Source organism: Dermacentor variabilis, unplaced genomic scaffold, assembly GCF_050947875.1.
Source record: "Dermacentor variabilis isolate Ectoservices unplaced genomic scaffold, ASM5094787v1 scaffold_15, whole genome shotgun sequence".
Lineage (NCBI taxonomy): Eukaryota > Metazoa > Arthropoda > Arachnida > Ixodida > Ixodidae > Dermacentor > Dermacentor variabilis.
Genome location: NW_027460313.1, coordinates 1,417,273 through 1,436,342, shown reverse-complemented (window position 1 = coordinate 1,436,342; position 19,070 = coordinate 1,417,273). Strand labels below are relative to the sequence as shown.

The window sequence follows — 19,070 nt, the reverse complement described above, 5'->3', positions numbered from 1 at the left end:
GTCAACAATACCCACCTGCCCTGCCTCCTTCCCCCAGTCAAGTGCTTGCACCCCCTGACAAAAATTCCTGGCTATGCCACAGTGGCTCACCGAGCATCCACTGATGACAAGACTGGTCTAATTGTGTTCTTGATGTGTAAACTACCAATCTAGATTAGTATTTCCACTTGTACTTCGTTTCAAACTTATTAAGCAACCCTGTGGGAGACAACATTTGTGGAAAGTAAAGTGACACAACACCTGCCCTGACAACCAAAACGTTGTGCACTGCATTGGTAAGCAGACCATACAAAAAACACATCAGTGTAATGTTCACTAGGCACGTTAAAAATGCTAACACATGCTTATAGGATTTGATACATGCCACTACAGGTCTATTTACTAAATTATTCACAGCACTCTGAGGCTTGTCAATACTTTAGAATAGGGTTTAGAGCTCCTGGGCCTTCATTTAATGCAAGAAAATGAATGGACAAAAATATCATTATATCTTCAACGTAATAAATAATATAAAAATATTCCTACATAAAGAGGTATTTATATATCCCTCCTTAAAGGAATACGTAAATACCCCTTCAAGTTTTTATTCAACCACAACTTACAAAGAAAATCAATGACAGTTTCATTTAATGAAAGGCACAAAATACCTACTATGCAAAAGGATTAGCATGAATAGTGATAGAATTCAGTTTGATATCACGAAGAGGCCGGTAGTTCTTTGGATTCACAGGCACCTTTTCGAGCTCTTCGAGCGTGTCCATGCCGTCAATGACCCTGCAAAGCAAACAATTTTTGTTAGAAAAAAGGTTACACCTCTTGACTACCACAAGATAACAAAAACCATACAATAACCTCTATCCCCCAATGAACTATGTCAAAATTAATTAAAGTTTGGAGTTTTATGTGCCAAAACCATGATCTAATTATGAAGCACACTGTAGTGGAGAACTGCGGACTGCTGATAGAAGTTGCTGATGCCTCACTGGCCCTAGACTGGTAAATGATGGTCATATTTTCCAGGAACAATTTAGGTAACAGGTAAAGGTTCCGCGGGCCAGGGAGTGCAAGAAATGGAGGACTGTAGGGTTCCATACGATGTCAAAAGCACATTTCAAATAGAGAGAAATAAGTAATGCGTGGCATTTATTATCTTTAAAGTGCTCTAAAGTTTTGCAGAGTCTGTATAAAGCAAAGGGATGCACTCTTCCCATAAACACAAAATTGGTGAGGATGACGTAAATTAAGAGTGTAGGAAGTACTAATAGAGGTGGGAATGAAGTAGACGTCCTACAATTTTGTCAGAAAGTGAATTCATTACAATAGGCCAGTAAGAAGAGAGCAAATCAGTTGGGCGACTAGGTTTCGCTATGAAGATTTGACTGCCCTTGCGCTGAAAAGAGGAAAGTGTGTCAGTTCTGAACAATAATTAAAGAGGAATAGGAAAAAGGCAGAATGCTGAGATTTTGTCCTGATCAAGCTGAATTTTATAATCAGCAAATGCATTGTATTTTTTAGGTTTGTAAACTGCACAGAATTAGGGATTAGTAGTTTCTTGAATATAGCAATATGACGCTCTAATACGTTTACAGTCAATGGTCAAATTGAATGTCCACCAAGAATTGATACGGCATTGTCATGGAACAACTTGTTGCAAATTTATTTAGCACCAATGGCAGAAAAGGAGGTAGAACTTATTAATAACAAACTCTAAAGCGTTTTATAAATAAAGGGGTGTTTGCTGAAACAATTGAAACCAATTATAATTAGAGATCAATTGCTTCAAGATCGCACAAATGAGTGCTTGACACGAGCATCAGACCTTATTTCCCTATTGACAATGCTAAAAATAGCTCCCAGCGAAACAATCTTGTTTTTCATGGCTTGAAAGATATGCAAAGTGAGACTAGAAATCAATGCAAGGCGTTGAATCATTGACCACTGTAAAGAGTTCCTTGGCATTACTGTCAAGCACCTTAGTATTGATCTGGGGCACCAGCCTAAAACTTACAAAAATAATAAAAACAGACCAATCATTCCAAAGCTGTCACATTTCAAAGACAAAAAACAAATTCTTTCATCAGCCATGATATTCAAGGGTACTGGATACAGTGTTATCAAAGCCTACTCCCCCAACACCCGTCTTGCCCACAGGCAAATAACATGAACTTCAAGCAACATTACAACAAACTAGCAGCACAAAACAACATTTCCATTTACGACCACTTTGCAAGGCAGCTCGCCGAGCTTGAATCACAGCAATCGCCCATACCACATAAAGCAAGCCAAACCTCTCACCCAACCTTATCTTCCTCATATGCTAACATTCGCAGCATCATTTCGAAACATGATGCCTTGTACAGTCTTGTGTATTCTTTGTGCAGCCTTGTGTCTTCTTGTCGCTATAATATCATATTTTTAACAGAAACATAGCTCAATTCATTGATAAATGACAGCAAAATCTTTTATTTTTCTCATTTCTAAATATTCTGCAAAGACAGGCACGCTGGCACTAATGGCAGTGGTGTTCTTATCACCACCAACTGTGCTCGTAGATGAACACTCATAAATTTACCCTCAACGCTGGAAGTGCTTTGGCTCTGCTGTAATGTGACCTATCTGTGAATGCTCGTTGGAATTTGCTGCAGACGCCCGAGTAGTAATAACTCCTTTATGCAGTTGTTCCATGACTGCTTGACAGCCCTTACCACTGCTTGTCACAATACCTCTATCCTGCTTTTGGGGGAATTTAATCTTCCTGGAGTAACATGGTTCGACTTAGCATGCATGTTAGGAAGAAATACAGTAAAACCTCGTTAAATGTTACCTGCTTAAGCGGTAGTTTCATTTTAAAAGAAGTCAAATCACTGAAAATAATGCGTTTTGTATCCATATAAAGCGTACCAGCTTATTGTGTATGTATAGATTAACACGTAGTGTTTCCACTTTTCCTCGTGTAATCACAGCGGTGCATCATCCTCATCGGGCAGCCCGTCAGAACAACAAGCCTCAGAGATCAGAACAACGGTCTCCAAGCATCCTTTGCGTTTGCATGTAAAGCCACATCAACATCATTTCGGCGTCGTGCAAGCAAGGACTCGCGTCATGTTGAAGCTCGGATACAAAAAAGAGCAGCTCAGCACAGAAGAAAAATTGGACGTGCTACTGAACATGGCACAAAGAAGTCGGCGCAGTCACACGGCAGGGGTCTACTGTTGACTACGGTGTGTGGTACGTATTTTGAATGCGGAGAAGTTGCTCAGTGGCGCTGCTGCAACTGTGAAAAGATGCTAGCTACGACTTTTCGCCATCGCTACCTCCGTTGCCAAAGTTTTGCCTAACTACAGTGATGAGGACGATGCGCACAGCAACAGCATGGGTGATTCAGGCCCGACAGTAGCAGAAGCTGCACGTTACGTCAGCCTCATGAATGCAACCGACGTGACGAGAACAGCACCCCACAATGAAAAAGGTGCCCCACGACTTCTGCACATGAAGAATATGCAATGCCAATGAGGAATCTGCCATGCAAGTGTTTGCTAAGAAAAGGGGATGGCTGAAAAGCTGGCTCGCAGCTTCAGTAAGATTGAGGCCATTGTTGTCGCTGCTAAGCCGCGGCAGCATTAAACTAAAATAACAGACTTTTGTCACGCGAAGTGAATAAATGCTGCATGTTCTTGCCCTTTCATCGCACTTTCTCTGAGTTTCGTTTTCGACAGGTAAGTGGGCGATCTCATACTATTTCGGTTAAGCAGTACTACCGTTTAGTACGTACTTTTTCCAAGCTCCAGCCAACTATGGTTTAACGAGGTTTCACTGGAACATCAATAGTGCCTTTGTCGACACATGCCTTACATTCAGGCTGTCTCAGTTGATCACTGAGCCAACGTGCATTACCGATCATTTTGCCAGTATTCTCGACCTTGTCCTTATGACGCAAACAGAAATTTTTTTCCCCTGTTACCTTGTTACCTGGTCTAAGTGACCACAGAGTAGTGCGTGGTATAATTGAATACAACATACTTAAAAGCACATAGGTAAAGAAAACGCTTGCCTCATACGACAAGGGAGACTATGCTAGCATGATTGAAGAACTTACAACTTTTTCTGTGAATTTTGTCTATTCCTATCAGCAATGTAAAGTTAACTCAACTGGCTACCTTTTAAAAGAGAACTGTAACGCCTTATGCGATCGTACATTCCAACCATCACAGATACCGAGAGTATCCAGTCCCCCTAGTTTAACACTAGCATGATGCGCCTAAATAATAAGAAAAAGCAGCTACTATTTCGCTCAGCCAAGAAAACTAACACAACAGTTACTTGGGACAGATACTATGCAGTGGCAGAGGAATACAAAAAGCTAGTTGCTATGTCTAAGAGACCCCCTTCTTTCCTCTCGCACCAGCCGTCAAAGATGCACCCCTCCAGCCCCCTTCACTTTCTCCCCAGCAGTGGCTCCTGACATGGAGAGCAGGCGACGCATAAAAACACAGCAGACAACTTCAGACCGCACAGTGCTACAAGTTCCTCTCTCCAATGATGAAATAAACTGTTTCTTGTTCCGAACAACTTTTATTACATCTACCATGCATATAACGGTAGCAATGAGGCAGTGGATTTAAAGCTCATCTTGACCTGCACCTGTGCTACGCAATGGCATGACGCATCAAGCCGACTATCAGAGTTTAATGGCTCATCGTGGACATCATGTTTTGGATCCCTCCAGTTTTACTTCGAGGCTAACAGCATCATGGACTCTGATAAGACGAGGGCACAGCTGCTGCCGCTTTGCAGTGAGCAGACGTATGACACCATCTGTACTTTGGTGCTGCCAAGCAGCCAAGCTGAAGTGGCCTACGAAAACATTGTCGCAGCACTTCAGAAACACTATGACCCAAAGCCATCCGAGGATCAGAGGTCTTTAGCCAAGCTCGCTTCTAACAACGAGACCAGTTGGAGGGAGAGACGGTAAGCACCTATGTCGCAGCACTAAAGAACCTGGCCACCAACTGTGACTTCAGGACACTACACACAAAGGATGTTGCACCAGCAGCTACCGGACAGCAAACAGCACCAACAACGTCACCTGTCAACACAACAATGCTTCCCTTAGACATTATGTCGCACGACCGATCTGTGTACGGACTATGGGACGCTCTCTAGCAACAAAGACTACTTGCTGAGAGTGACCGGAAGTTCACAAAGGCCTACGACATCGCTGCTCAAGCAGAAAGCGGTGGCCAACAGTAGTAAGACATCTGAAAAAACATAGAGCCAGTTCACCAGGCAACTCACCAAGTTCATCGCGACCAGGCAAGTGTAGACAGATCTTCCAAGCCACAAGCGATGGGCAGCACAGGCCCCAAACATACACGTACCAAACAGCTACGTGCAATTTCTGCCATAAGCGCGGCCACATTGAGAAGGCCTGTATCACAAAGAAACAGGTGAATGGCCTACAATAGCGACACAAAAATTTGAATGCCCCAAAAACGATAATGTAAGTTGAAATGCAGCACAGTCCACCAGCATCAACAGCACTGTATGACTTACATAGCATCATCAACCTCGGCATGCGACTGAACATCACGGTCAACTTGCAAGATTCAGACTGGGCCACACCACTCTTAGCAAGGACTACCGGTTCACCATAAACTTAGCAACCAAATCGTCCTTGTACTCATTGCCAACACCACAGGAAGTCTTCACTACACTACGTGGAGAAAAGATTTTCACCACCTTGGACCTAACCCAAGCATACCAGCAGCAGAAGCGAGAAAACTCAAGTGGTCACTCTTAACACTACTAGATGACTGTAAAGGGCCAAGTGACTACTATTTGGAGTAGTGGCAGGCCCACTTATCTTCCAAAAGTACATAGGATGCCAGTTTTAGGAAATCGCTGGTGTATACGTCTACTTGGACGATGCAATCAGTGGTGCAACCAGTGAGGAACATGCAGCTCGCCTAAAGCTTGTTCTGGAAAGGCTTGCTAGCATAAACCTACGTTTAAGCATGGATAAGTGCTGCATCACAGTGCCTAAGTGAAATTTTTAGGTCACCAAATCGATGCCGAAGGTATTCACCCCACCAGCGACAAGGCGCAGGCAATCACAGAGGCACATGTTCCAACCAACAAGCAGGAGCTGCAATTTTTTCTTGGGCTCTTAACATTCTATGACCAATGCCTAGAACACTGAGCAATGGTGGCTAACGACCTTTACAACTTGCTGAAAAACTACGTCCCCTGAACTTGGTTGCCACGACATCAAGCCGGATTGGGACAGACTGAGCACACCTTGGCACACCTTGGCCCACCCTGCAGGCCCATTTGATGGTTCCACATTTCTGGTGGTTGTGGACACCTACAGTAAATGGATTGAAGTTCGCCATACGAATAAAAGAACATCGACATCTGTTGTCAATGCCCTGTATTCATTGTTTGCAATGTTCGGACTGCCCCACAAAGTGATATCAGACAACTGAACAGCATCTGTGTTGGCAGAAATCCAGAAATTCTAGTGACAGCAGCATCACGGCGGTAACATCTGCTCCGCAGCACCCAGGCACAAACGGACAGGCCAAACGCAACATTGGAAAGCTAAAATGTGCTCTTGCAAGAGACTCTACAGGGTTAGTACAGTGGCGCATCATACGCTTTCTGTTCAAACAGCACACGACCATGCAGAATACAAGCCAGGCCCCCACAAAGTTCATGTTTTTCGACGAGCTGTCAACACACATTTTGGCTGTTCTGCCCAACTTCAAAGGCCACACGAGAAATCCAAGATGCTCCGCGCTGCTGGAAACTCCAGAAAGGACAGCAAGTGCTTGCCCACCAGTTCCAACAAAAGCCTGAGTGGGTCTCCACCACCGTGAAGAGACGCATTGGCCTGAGAACATGGCTGGTCAACGTCAGCGGGATGGTTACCCACCGACACCCCAATCAGCTATGCCGCTTAAAAGCACATTCCACGCCATCCGACACCACCAAAGGCAGCCGCCCTCAGGCTTCTTTTAACATGGCTTGACTGCTACCAAAGGAACATGACACTTCAGAATGGACACTCCCAATGCAGGAAACACCTTCAGCGGAGAAAGCCAGCAAGCTCCAGAAAAAACGGTGACCGCCCAGTGAAAGTCGATGCGACAGCGACAACTTCCGGACCACTACCAAGCGCAAAACTATGGGAGGAGGAATTGCTATGTCTATATGAGACCCCCCTCGTTCCGTTTGCACCAGCTGCCAATGATGCACCCTTCCAGCCCCACTCACTTTCACCCCGTTGGCGGCTACTGACAGACATGGAGAGCAGGCAGTGCACAAAAACACATCAGATGAGTTTAGACTATGCTGGGCACAAGTCCCTCATTTGATGATGAAATATACTTCACTCCTTGTTCCAAACACCTTTTATTACCGCTACCGTGGACAACACACTAACTGAGCAATCATCAAACAGATCACTTCACTCAACCCTACCTTCTATGCAGGGGCGTAGCAAGGGGAGGGGGCTTATGGGGCTTCAGCCCCACCCTCCCCCCCAAAATTTTTTCGTGCTGTCCATGCACTGCCCACCCAAGCAATCACAGGTGCTGGAAATCATTCTGAATTTTCTCTAGAATGTCTTTTTCACGCTCGAAAAGACATTTCAGCGCGAACTTTGCGAACTCAGGCTGGATTTCGCGGCAGTGCCCATGCACCAGGAGTCACATAACACAAGCAGCCCCATCCGAGCACAAAGTTTCAAGGGCGTTTTGATGGTGAATGGGCTCGCCACAGCATCTTGCGGAGGCCACGGAATCTATGCAGTGCATGGACGTCAATTCCGAAATTTATGGGTATAATGTTCTCATAAACTTTTGATGTGAAAAGTGCATTCACATTTCCAAAGTTGTGCTTTAGATTTTCAATTGCGGTACTTTGTGGGTTTGATGTTACTATACATATTGGATGCCAAAGGTGCATTGACTCTTCTAAAGTCTTACATAAGACCATACAACGAGACAAGCCAAATCAACACACTCTCAGACAAGTTGACAAAGCCAGCAGCGAGGTCCGATCAGATGAAGCGTTCTGGTGGTTCATTTGTGCCGTCATGACACATAAAAGAATATCAACATTTTTGTTTCACCTACGCCAAAGCATCCATGTCAAGACACTAAAGTCAGCCAAGGTAACTACTTTCTTATTTATTTTTTCTACTTCGACTTTTAATCGCGAGGACACAGTGAGCCTCTTCAATTTTTTTGTCCTCGCTACCTTACCCGTGGGCTGCCAGAGGCAGCCAGAGCGCATGCGTTTTTCTCGTGCTGCTCCGAACACCGCGCGGCCAGTAATGGGCCACGGGACGTTTCAGTGGCCGAATAGTCTTATTATATAGTATTGCGATAGCAATTAGTATATGGACACTCCAGGCGCAATCCTGCCGTCGCCGTCGCAGTCGTGTTTCGTATAAAGTCCAAAGGCGATAACATCGTGACCGCGCGCCGCATGCTGTATGTGCGAGTGAAAGCGTAGGGAGGGGGATGGGGGGCTGGAATGGATGATATGGCGATGGTGGCTCACTCTTGTGCGTGCAAAAGAGAAAAGCGGGGAGCAAGCACGCCGCCTTCCGTCGCGCGCAATACATCGGGGGGAGTGGATGGAATGGGGGTGGGATCTAGGATTCTCTGAATCTCTGATTGCGCAACATGTTTATTTGCTTTGTTTGACGCATTGTATACAGTGACTTTTTTTAGATACGTAGATAACTGGAGACTTAAACGCATATTTAAATATCTTGTTGCGGGGTTTTGTGTATACGTGCAGTGAACTTTGTTTCCAGTGACACTTTTTTGCCTTTTATCAAGCTGCGGTCTCTGCATTGTATCTTCGCATTTCTAATGTACGAAGGCGAGTCAAATGAAAGTGAGCCAACCCACCCCGCGCAATAATTGTTCGGTCCATTATCTGCGAGGCATGCACGTGACAGAGAGGCATCTCACTATTAGAAAAGTGACACACAGGTGTGAGTATCAAGGTTGTTTAATGCTCTCATACACTGGGTTGAACATGGTTGTGTGACATAATGGACGCTCTAGAAGTTGAGCAGCGTGGTGCCCTGAGGTTTTTGACAGCTGAAGGTATTTCCCAAAAAGAAATTAGTCATCGTATGGCTGCCGTGTACGTTGAACATTGAATTTCAGTGGCCACTGTGAAGCGTTCTAGCAAACGGTTCAAAGAATAACGTGAAAGTTGCAAAGACGATCCAAGGCCGGGCCAAAGCCATTGTGCAATCAGCCCTAACAAAATTGCAAAGGTTGATGAGCTGATGAGACAAGAACGAGGATAAGCATTGATGAACTGGCAGAGCATGTGAACATCAGTCACGGTTCGGTTCCCGCCATAATTCATGAACATCTCGGTTATCCGCTCTTGTGTGTGCAATGGTTGCCCAAGATTTTGAACTGCCGCCAGAAGACGGAGAAGTTCAGCATTGCCTTGACTCATCTGATCCAGTATCACAATAAGGGTGACGACTTGTTGTCTCCAATTGTGATCGGGGACGAACCATAGTGCCATTTCTACGAGCCTGAAACACCACAGCAAAGCATACAGTGGAAACATTCGAATTCACCACTCCCAAGAAAGGAAAGGCCGTCATTTCCACCGAAAAGGTGTTGTTGACTTTTTTTTTTTTTTTTCGATCGTCAGGGGCCATTACTGATCTAATTTGCTGAACCTGGAGAGACTATCAATCGTTTCCGATATGGTGAAATGCCAGATCAGCTGCGTGTCGCATTCAAGGACAAATGACGTGGAAAATTGACGAATGGGGTCATCTTGTTCCACGACAACGCCGTCCCCAAGTCGCTGATGTGGTTAATACAAAACTGGCAATGTTCAAGTGGGAAACGCTGCAACATCGGCCATACAGCCCAGACCTGTCGCCTTGCGACTTCCACTTTATGGAGCATTTGAAAAAACAGCTAAGCGAACCAGATTCGCGTCGGACGATGACGTGAAAGAGTCAGTTGCAGACTTTTTGAAGCAGCAACCCAAGGAATTTAATGAGACGGGAATCATGCAACTCATCAGACGACAGGACAAATGTCTAAATGATCATGGAGACTACTTTTAAATAAGGTATCCTGTTTACCATATATTCGCATTGGCTGACTTTCATTTGACTCGCCCTCCTTTATTTTGCAGAAATCCTGCTCTTTATACGTGCTCTCTGTTGCGGCTATAATTTTGGTGAAGTTACTCACGATACACGACCGGTGACAGCTGCTCCTGCGTAATACATTAGAACAAATGACAGCGTCATTGAGATTTTTCATTTGCCGTTGCATATGTACAAGAATTAATACAGGGAAAAATCAGACATCCACCCGTTCGTAGCAATTGCTACAAAGGAAACCCATAAGGGTTTCCTTTGTAGGAAACCGTCCTGACCAGGACGAATTCGTCCCGGACCAGGACGAATTTCTCTTCAACTCTGAGGCTTTTCTTTCGAGGAACCCGTATGGGTTTCCTTTGTAGCAATTGCTACGAACGGATGGATGTCTGATTTTCCCTGTATTAATTACTTCTCTCCACCTTGCGGGTTTCCGCAGAACTACTACGTCAAACTCTTGCCTTTGCTTCGTGTATTGTCGACAAATTCGACTTCGCCCTGCCATCTGCTAGCCGCCTGGTTAGTTCAGATGGTAGAGCGGCTGCCCCGGAAAGGCGGTGGTCCCGGGTTCGAGTCTCGGACCAGGACGAATTTTTCTTCAACTCTGAGGCTTTTCTTTCGAGGAACCCGTATGGGTTTCCTTTGTAGCAATTGCTACGAACGGGTGGATGTCTGATTTTTCCCTGTATTAATTACTTCTCTCCACCTTGCAGGTTTCCGCAGAACTACTACGTCATGTACAAGAATCTAAACAAGGTTCTTGAATGACAAAGTTTCATTACAATATTTGTCCTCAGCTTGTTAATTTCATGGCCTTTACATTTTTCATATCAGCGGCATGCACTGCCTTGCTGGTCTTGAACTGATATAGTTCTAAAGTTCGTGTGATATTTTTTTTACTTACTAAATAGACAAAAACATGGAAGCATTGACATCAGTTATGTTGGGCACAATTTTTGGCACATCCGAGTATAATATTCTATGAAAAAATACATATTTTGCTTGTATTGACAGAGCGTAGCATTCAAGAATTCGTTTGCAGCATCTTTGGTAGTGACAATACAGTTATTATTCATGTATTTGATCCCTAGACAAATTGTTTGAGAGGAAGCTTTAGCTCGCGCCCAACTCCGACGCGGCCTATTCAAATACATGTAAAACACAGAAACGCTTTTAATCGAAATCGCTTATAATGAAATTTGTTGCATTTGAGAGAGAAAGTTAAATTGTTGTGTCTGTTGGAAGCGGAATTTCGATTTAGGGCCTGAACATTGTTTAAATATTTTGAAAAACTCGTAAGTTAAAAAAAAAATAGAAGCATGACGTTTACAAACTTATAGCCCTGCATCAACACATGTCGCTGTTCAATAAACGGCATCTATTATAACAGTCAAAGCGGACAAATTTGGTGTGTCAATTCGTATCTTAGGTGAATTGGTTACGTTGTGTACAAGGATACTGCGAAAGCTGTATTTCCATAATGCTAAATTTTTTGCAATTCATGTGTAACATAGAAATTTTGTCCGCCGTAGATGTACTATTAGGTGTAATTCACAGAAGTGTGATATCATTTTTCATTGCGGAGTTACATAGTTTTAAACTTGATAGTTTAGATTTCTGAAAATTTGCAATTTTGGTGAATTTTTAATAAAGAATTGACAATCTAAATGAAAAATTCAAAACCAACCATCACTAGAATTAAAGTTTTTCTTTTAAATGCAAAAAACTTCGTCAGATTTGGTGCACTGGTTGCCGAGAAAAACGAATTCTGCTTCTACATGTATTTAGATACGAGCACCAGAGCTAAAGCTTCCTCTTAATGAGGAGACCGAGCTGCAATGTGAGCCCCCCCTCCCCCCCCCTCCCCGAATGAAATTTCTGGCTACGCCACTGCTTCTATGTTGCATACCAACCCAAAGCACTTTTGAAGAACAATAAACCCGACCAATTCTAATGCCATTTCATTGCGTGATACAAATGAATGTAGTGTCACTGAACCTGTTGTTGCGACTATCCCAAATAATACATTCTGTTCGGTTTTCATAATTGAACCTTCTAATGACTTTCTGGAGTTTCCACACTATGAGTTTCGACCAATGAATGCTATTCAATTCAAACCAAGTGGCAGCGACAAGGTGACTGACTCCCTAAAATATTTGTCTTCAATGGGTCTAGATGGCATTAATGTGAAAGCACTTAAAAACAAATGAAAAACGTCACAAGCTTATCTTGTCACTCATATTTGAACAGTCTATTGATAATTAATGCATTCCTTTCGCCTATCACTTCGGGAAGATCATTCCAGTATTCAAGAAAGGTGACCATTCCTGCCCAGGCAACTATCGCCCCATTTATATTACTAGTACATGTTTGAAAATCACAGAGCACATATTACACTCCCAAGTTTTTAGCATCTGTTAAATTTCTCCATCCTAATCAACATGGCTTCCGGAAAGGATGCTCCTGCAAAACACAGCTTGCACTATTCCTGCATGATTTACACTCGAATCTTGATATTAACATTCCTATTGATGCCCTTTTCCTCTATCTTGAATAAGCCTTGGACAAAGTGCCTCATTCCCACCTTTTGAAACGCTCACAACTAAACTTGCACCTGCCTGTTTGTGCCTGGATCCATCCGACCACCAACAATTTGTTATAGCTAACTCACATTCATCATCCCTTTCTGCCGAAGTTTCAGATGTCCCTCAATACCGTCTTATGTCCACTTCTCTTTTTAATACAGTCGAACTCACTTATTTTTAACAATATATCGGTTATAACAATGAGAAGCTGCTGCACCGTCAACTTTTTTATGCTTTCCATGGTGAAATAACCCACTTACTACAATGTCCTGATGCTGCATTATCGGTTATAACGATGAAGTCTGGCTGCTGGGTGTCCACGCCGAAATGCGAAATCTTTGAAAAGAAAAAAAGAAAACAAGAAATTCGAGCGGCTGCACGATGACCTGTTGCCCCACACACGCCACACACTCATTTTGCAGCCTTCTCTGCGCGCCTCTCTCCCATCGCCCTTCCATCCCTCCGAACACGAATGGGCTGCACCCATAGCTCTTGTACCGTGCTACCCTCTGAAACACGAATGGACCGCGCCAACTTCGCTGCTCACACGTTGCTCGCTGGCTCCTCATTCACTGCAGTTCTGCTATCAGCCTAATCGTTCATGTTCGTCTTTGTTGGTTGCGTTGAAATCGTTCCTGGCTACATGCTTTCTCAGCCTCATTTGACTTGCTGCCAAACCAGAAGATGACTGATCCTCCCGATGATCATTGGCAATGCACAAAGTTGCCGGTGAAAAGAAAGCGCACGGTTATAGACTTCGAAACTAAGTGCTTCTAACCGATGAGGCGATCGTCATGAATGTGCTTTCATCGGATAGCAACGACGACGATAACAGCGATGTTGCAGTAGGGAAGGCTGCCTTAAAGTTGCCCTCACAGGAGGCCCAGCAGATGATTCAGTCTTTCCAAGGCTTCGTTTTCACAAGGAACTTTCCACTGTACTACGTGGAGCACCTGGATGCCTTGGAGAAGGATGTCGGCAAGCTTCTCGTAGAGCATGCAAGGCTGACGGACATAGGGTTTTCTTGTGCAAGCCAGTGAGAAGTACATGGTGAGATACTTGTGGCAATCTCGCCTCAGCGTTTCTTCTGGATTTCTCAAGCTGACCGGCTGCCGCCGCAACCTTCTCGCATTTTTTAAGAGGCCCCTTTTGGGGCTACCAAAGCGATGCCTCGGCGGTGCTCGCATATCGCTTGCCACCCATGACCCCTCTTTCCAGTTATTGTAGCAGTGCCATTCTTTAAAGCCGACAGCCGCAGCTTGTTACACGCGATCAGAGCGCCCAGGAAGCAGTTAAACAAGTGAACGCAATCAGCAGCCGGATGGAGAAAGGCGGTAGGGAGGGGCACTGGCCTCACCGCCATTATAGTTTTCTTACATCAGCTCTGTCATCCCCCTATATTTATTTTTTTCATGCAACCCAGTTACTTATAACAATTATCGGTTATATCAATGGAATTTTTGTGGCACTTGAATATTGTTATAAGTGGGTTCGACTGTATATATTGACACAATGATGTAGGGCTCCCGCACCGCGGGACGGCGCGCGCAAAGGTCGGCGCCATGAAAGACGATGAAGCGCGTAAGCTGCGTGTTCTTCTCTTGGCCCGCGATTAAACAGAAGCGTCTTTCGTAAGACTCCGTCTTCAATTTATGTTACATTCTTCTAGTGGAGGTGCTGGGTACATGCTACCACTCCCAGATCGAACACCGCCTACAAGCCCAGTACGAAGTCCGGTCGAGCTGACTCCAATTCACGTACGGACAAGTCGTCGACTTCAAGGACTGCCACCTGAGCACGAGCCTCTACCCATTCGAGTCATAAGGATGAGTACCTAAGTTCCGTCTTCTTCGTCAACCGCGCCGACCGAGGTCGTCCTTAACCAGCCGCGAATCCCCACATCCTTCCATGGGGACACCTTCGAAGATGTTGAGGACTGGCTCGATCACTTTGAGCGTGTCGCAGAACTCAACGGCTGGACTCCAGAGCGCAAGCTACGCAACGCCTACTTTGCCCTTGAGGACTATGCGCGGACATGGTTTGAGAACCGTGAAACGGACCTATCTACATGGGACGAATTCCGGCAGCAGCTAATCAGCACATATGCCAGCCTCGATCGCAAAGAGCGAGATGAATATGCAATTCAGGCGAGAGTGCAGTGGCCGAACGAAAGCGTCGCAATGTTTGTGGAAGATATGTGCCGACTTTTCCGACGTGCGGATCCATCCATACCGGAAGAAAAGAAGATCAGGAACTTGATGCGTGGCGTCAAGCAAGAGTTATTCGGTGGACTAATACGCAACCCACCAAAGACCGTTGCAGAGTTTCTCGCGGAAGCCACATCAATGGAAAAGGCACAGCAGTAGCGAACAAAGCAGTACAACCGCGATGTGTCGACCCTATCACGTGACCCTCTCGCTATACCCTTCGACAATACCGACACCTTGCGGGAGCTCATTAGGCTTGTTGTCCGAGAAGAGCTTCAAAAGCTTCCGGTGGCTCCAGTGTCGGTACCGCGACTCGCTCTGGCTGAGGTCGTCCTGGAGGAAATCAGACAGGCAGTACAAGTCCCGGAGCAAAGCGAGACACCACAGCACGAGGTACGGCAGCCGCAGCCTCGCATGTCGTATGCGGAAGCTGCGAGAAGTTCGTTGCCCCCGACATTTTACGATGTGCGCGACGTCCCGGACTTTCATGGCGCGCGCGCTGTTGAACAAGCAACTGGCGACTTCAGGACTCGCCGCACGCCATTCATGTCTGAAACACGACCACACCGCAAGAGCGACGTATGGCGCATTGCAGACCGTAGGCACTTGTGTTTTCATTGCGGTGAAGCTGATCACCTCTACAGGGTGTGTCCTTACCGCCAAGCTGGGCTCCGTGGATTTTCACTGAATGCGCCGTGCCCGCGCAATGATGAACGCCCCCTGGAGATCTCAGGAACGCCAGGACCTCGTTTGCCCCACGATACCGTGTCCCCCGGTCACCGTCAGCCGCCCGAAACAGGCCTTCCAGCCCCATCTTCACGCCGAGCGCCACAAGGCGTCGCTCACCCAGCCCTCCCTCCCGGGAAAACTGAGTCCAGCGACTTGCGGAGGTGAGGTCGCTGACGTTGCGAACACTGAAGATCCTCCACTAAGACGACCACGATAATGTAATTGAGATGCAGAGAAAGGAGTGTAGTTCGGTGTCAGTATCTTACGACGTACCAGTTACCATAGATGACCATGAAGTCATGCCGTTAATCGACATGGGTGCGGAAATGTCTGTTATGAGCCAGAATCTCACGCGTATCCTGAACAAAGTCTCGAAGCAATGAACCGGGACTCAGATTCGTACTGCAGGAGGGCACCTCATAACTCCAATGGGCTGGTGCACGGCACGAGTCAACATTCGGGGCTTCACGTACATCGGCGACTTCGTCATTCTTCCTGAATCTTCGAAGGACCTTATACTCGGCATGGATTTCCTGCAGGCGAATGGTGCCATCATCGACTTGCAAGAGTCTAGAGTCAGCTTCGCTATTACGCAAGCCATAGTGAACAGCAATGGCAACGACCGTGACATCGCGCTTCGCATAGCTGACGACCACGTCACGTTACCACCCAAGAGCAGCATGCTTACCCTTGTCTGATGCAACATGGAGGACGACGCCGAAGGAGTTGCTGAGGTAGATATCCCCCTACTTCTTGAGTGCCACAACTGCATAGCCAGAGGGCTTCTTCAGGTGCGCAACAAATATTCAGTCGTCTTGCTAACAAACTTTAGCAACGAATATTGGCATGTACCGCGAGGAATGACAATCGCATTTCTTCGCGAAATTATTGATGTTACTGACATCACCACATTGGAAATCGCATCGTCTCAACAATCTGAGTTACCCAGCTGATTATAAAAAGCTGAACCGTGTCACCAAGAGCGATGTTTATCCATTGCCACGCATCGACGACGCATTGGATCGTCTACAACATGCCAATTTTTTTTATTCAATGGATCTTAAATCAGGTTATTGGCAAATAGAAGTTGATGAACAGGATCGTGAAAAAACAGCGTTTGTGACACCTGACGGGCTTTATGAGTTCAAAGTTTGCCCGTTCGGTCTCTGTTCTGAACCTGCCACCTTTCAGCGAATTATGGGTACCATGCTTGCTGAACCCAAATGGCAAACCTGCCTCGTATACTTGGACAACAACATCGTGTTCTCGAGCACGTCTGACGAACATCTCGCATGACTCGAGAGTATCCTTGCGGCGATCCGTACTGCCGGCCTCACCATCAAGCCTGAAAAATGCTACTTCGGGTTCCAAGAGCTCAAATTTCTTGGCCATATCGTTGGTCCTAAAGGCGTCCGACCAGACCCCGACAAGTTAGCTGCCGTAGCCGAGTTTTCGACACCCACAGGCAAGAAGGCTGTCCAACGCTTTCTTGGTTTGTGCTCATATTATAGGCGCTTCATTGAGGGATTCTCGAGAATTGCTGAGCCTCTGACACTGCTCACACGCGACGATGTGCCTTTCATTTGGTCGGACGAGCAGCAGCAGTCGTTCAATGAATTGCACAAGCGCTTGCATGCGGCCCCAATACTTGCTCATTTCGACGAAGACACTGACACTGAAATTCATACTGACGCCAGCAATACGGGTCTCGGCGCAGTTCTTGTGCAGTGGCAAGTTGGTGCAGAACGCCCCATTGCTTATGCAAGCCGCAGTCTCACCAAGGCTGAGAAAAACTACTCAACCACTGAAAGAGAATGCTTAGCGGTTGTGTGGGCAATTGGTAAATTCCAACCCTACTTGTACGGTAGACCCTTTAAGGCTGTCAGCGATCTCCATGCCCTGTGCTGGCTTGTCAGCCTCAAAGATCCTTCAGGCAGACTAGCTTGTAAGAGCCTGCGCTTACAACAGTACGACATTACAGTTGTCTACCGATCTGGAAGGAGGCACAGCGACGCCGACTGTTTGTCACGCGCACCACTCCCTACAACGTCCTTGGACCCTGACCATGACACGCCATTTGCCGCCGTTATCGATGCCATAAAGATGGCTGAGCACCAGTGTGCTGACCCTGAGCTGCTGCTGCTGATCGAGCACCTTCAAGGAGCTGAAGGTGTCTTACCTCGGTCGCTCGTGTGCGGCTTATCATCATACTCTTTGCACAACAACGTCCTTTACAGGAAAAACTGTGGAAGCGGTCCAAATACGTACCTCCTTGTCGTGCCGTCGGCGCTGCGCCAAGAGATTTTGCAAGCCTGCCATGATGAGCCATGTGCGGGACACCTGGGATTCGCTAAGACATTAGCAAGGATACGCCAGAAGTATTACTGGCCCCGGCTTTTTTCTTCTGTGCAACGGTACGTCAAGACGTGCCGTGATTGTCAGCGCCGCAAGAAACCACCAGTTAAACCAGCTGGCTTTCTTCACCCTGTGGACCCTCCTCAGGCACCGTTCCAACAAATAGGAATGGATCTACTTGGGCCGTTCCCAGCGACCTCTTCGTGCAACAAATGGACAGTCGTCGCTACAGACTACTTAACCCGGTACGCCAAAACCGAAGCTATTCCGCAAGCAAACTCGTATGAAGTGGCCAAGTTCTTTGTACGCCACATCGTCCTACGACATGGTGCACCATCTGTTCTCATCACCGACCACGGTGCAGCATTTACAGCAGAACTTATGGAGGACGTTCTCCAGCTGACGCATTGCTCTCACCGCAAGAGCACTGCGTATCACCCTCAAAGCAATGGATTAACTGAACGTCTGAACAGAACGCTGGCTGAGATGATCTCCATGTATATCGACGTAGAGCACAAGACGTGGGATGAGATTTTACCCTATGTGACCTTCGCCTATAACACTGCTGTGCAGGAGACTACACAGTTTACGCTGTTCGAACTTGTATACGGGCGCCACGTCACGTCAACACTTTACGCCATGCTACCTGTGGTTGATAATAGCCCGCCCAGTGAACACGTGGAAGAATTCGTACAAAGAGCCGAAGAGGCACGCCAGCTTGCTCGGCATCGTATCTGGAGCCAGTAGCATACCGACACCATTCGCTACAACCAGGGTTGACGCGACGTCCATTACAATACCGGCGCCTTCGTGTGGGTATGGAAGCCCATCCGTCATCGTGGACTCTCGGAAAAGTTGCTCCGCCGGTATTTTGGTGCCTACAAGGTTACACGCCGCCTCAGTGACGTGACCTACGAAGTCGTCCCTTGCAGTTCTGGCCCTGGTTCGCTCCGTCGTCGTCCTCGCACGGAAGTTGTTCATGTAGTGCGCATGAAACCCTACTATGCGCGTACGTGAACACCGAAATGCACC

The 19,070-nt window shown here is 46.3% G+C and overlaps 1 protein-coding gene across 2 annotated transcripts in view; it reads right to left on the bottom strand.

Annotated features, from left to right (window-relative positions):
• Window positions 1-610: 610 nt before the first annotated feature.
• The window catches only part of LOC142567985 (peptidyl-prolyl cis-trans isomerase-like 3), a 46,920-nt gene continuing 28,460 nt past the window's right edge, over window positions 611-19,070 (bottom strand). Inside the window, exons 6-7 of one of the 2 annotated variants that reach the window (XM_075678080.1) lie at window positions 13,008-13,083; window positions 611-774 (exon numbers count right to left, since the gene is read on the bottom strand). In XM_075678080.1, coding sequence (XP_075534195.1) covers window positions 13,035-13,083 — 49 coding nt within the window. In that variant the 3' untranslated portion in view covers window positions 611-774; window positions 13,008-13,034. The remainder of the gene's footprint in view (window positions 775-13,007; window positions 13,084-19,070) is intronic. The other variant, XM_075678079.1, reaches the window with a different exon arrangement.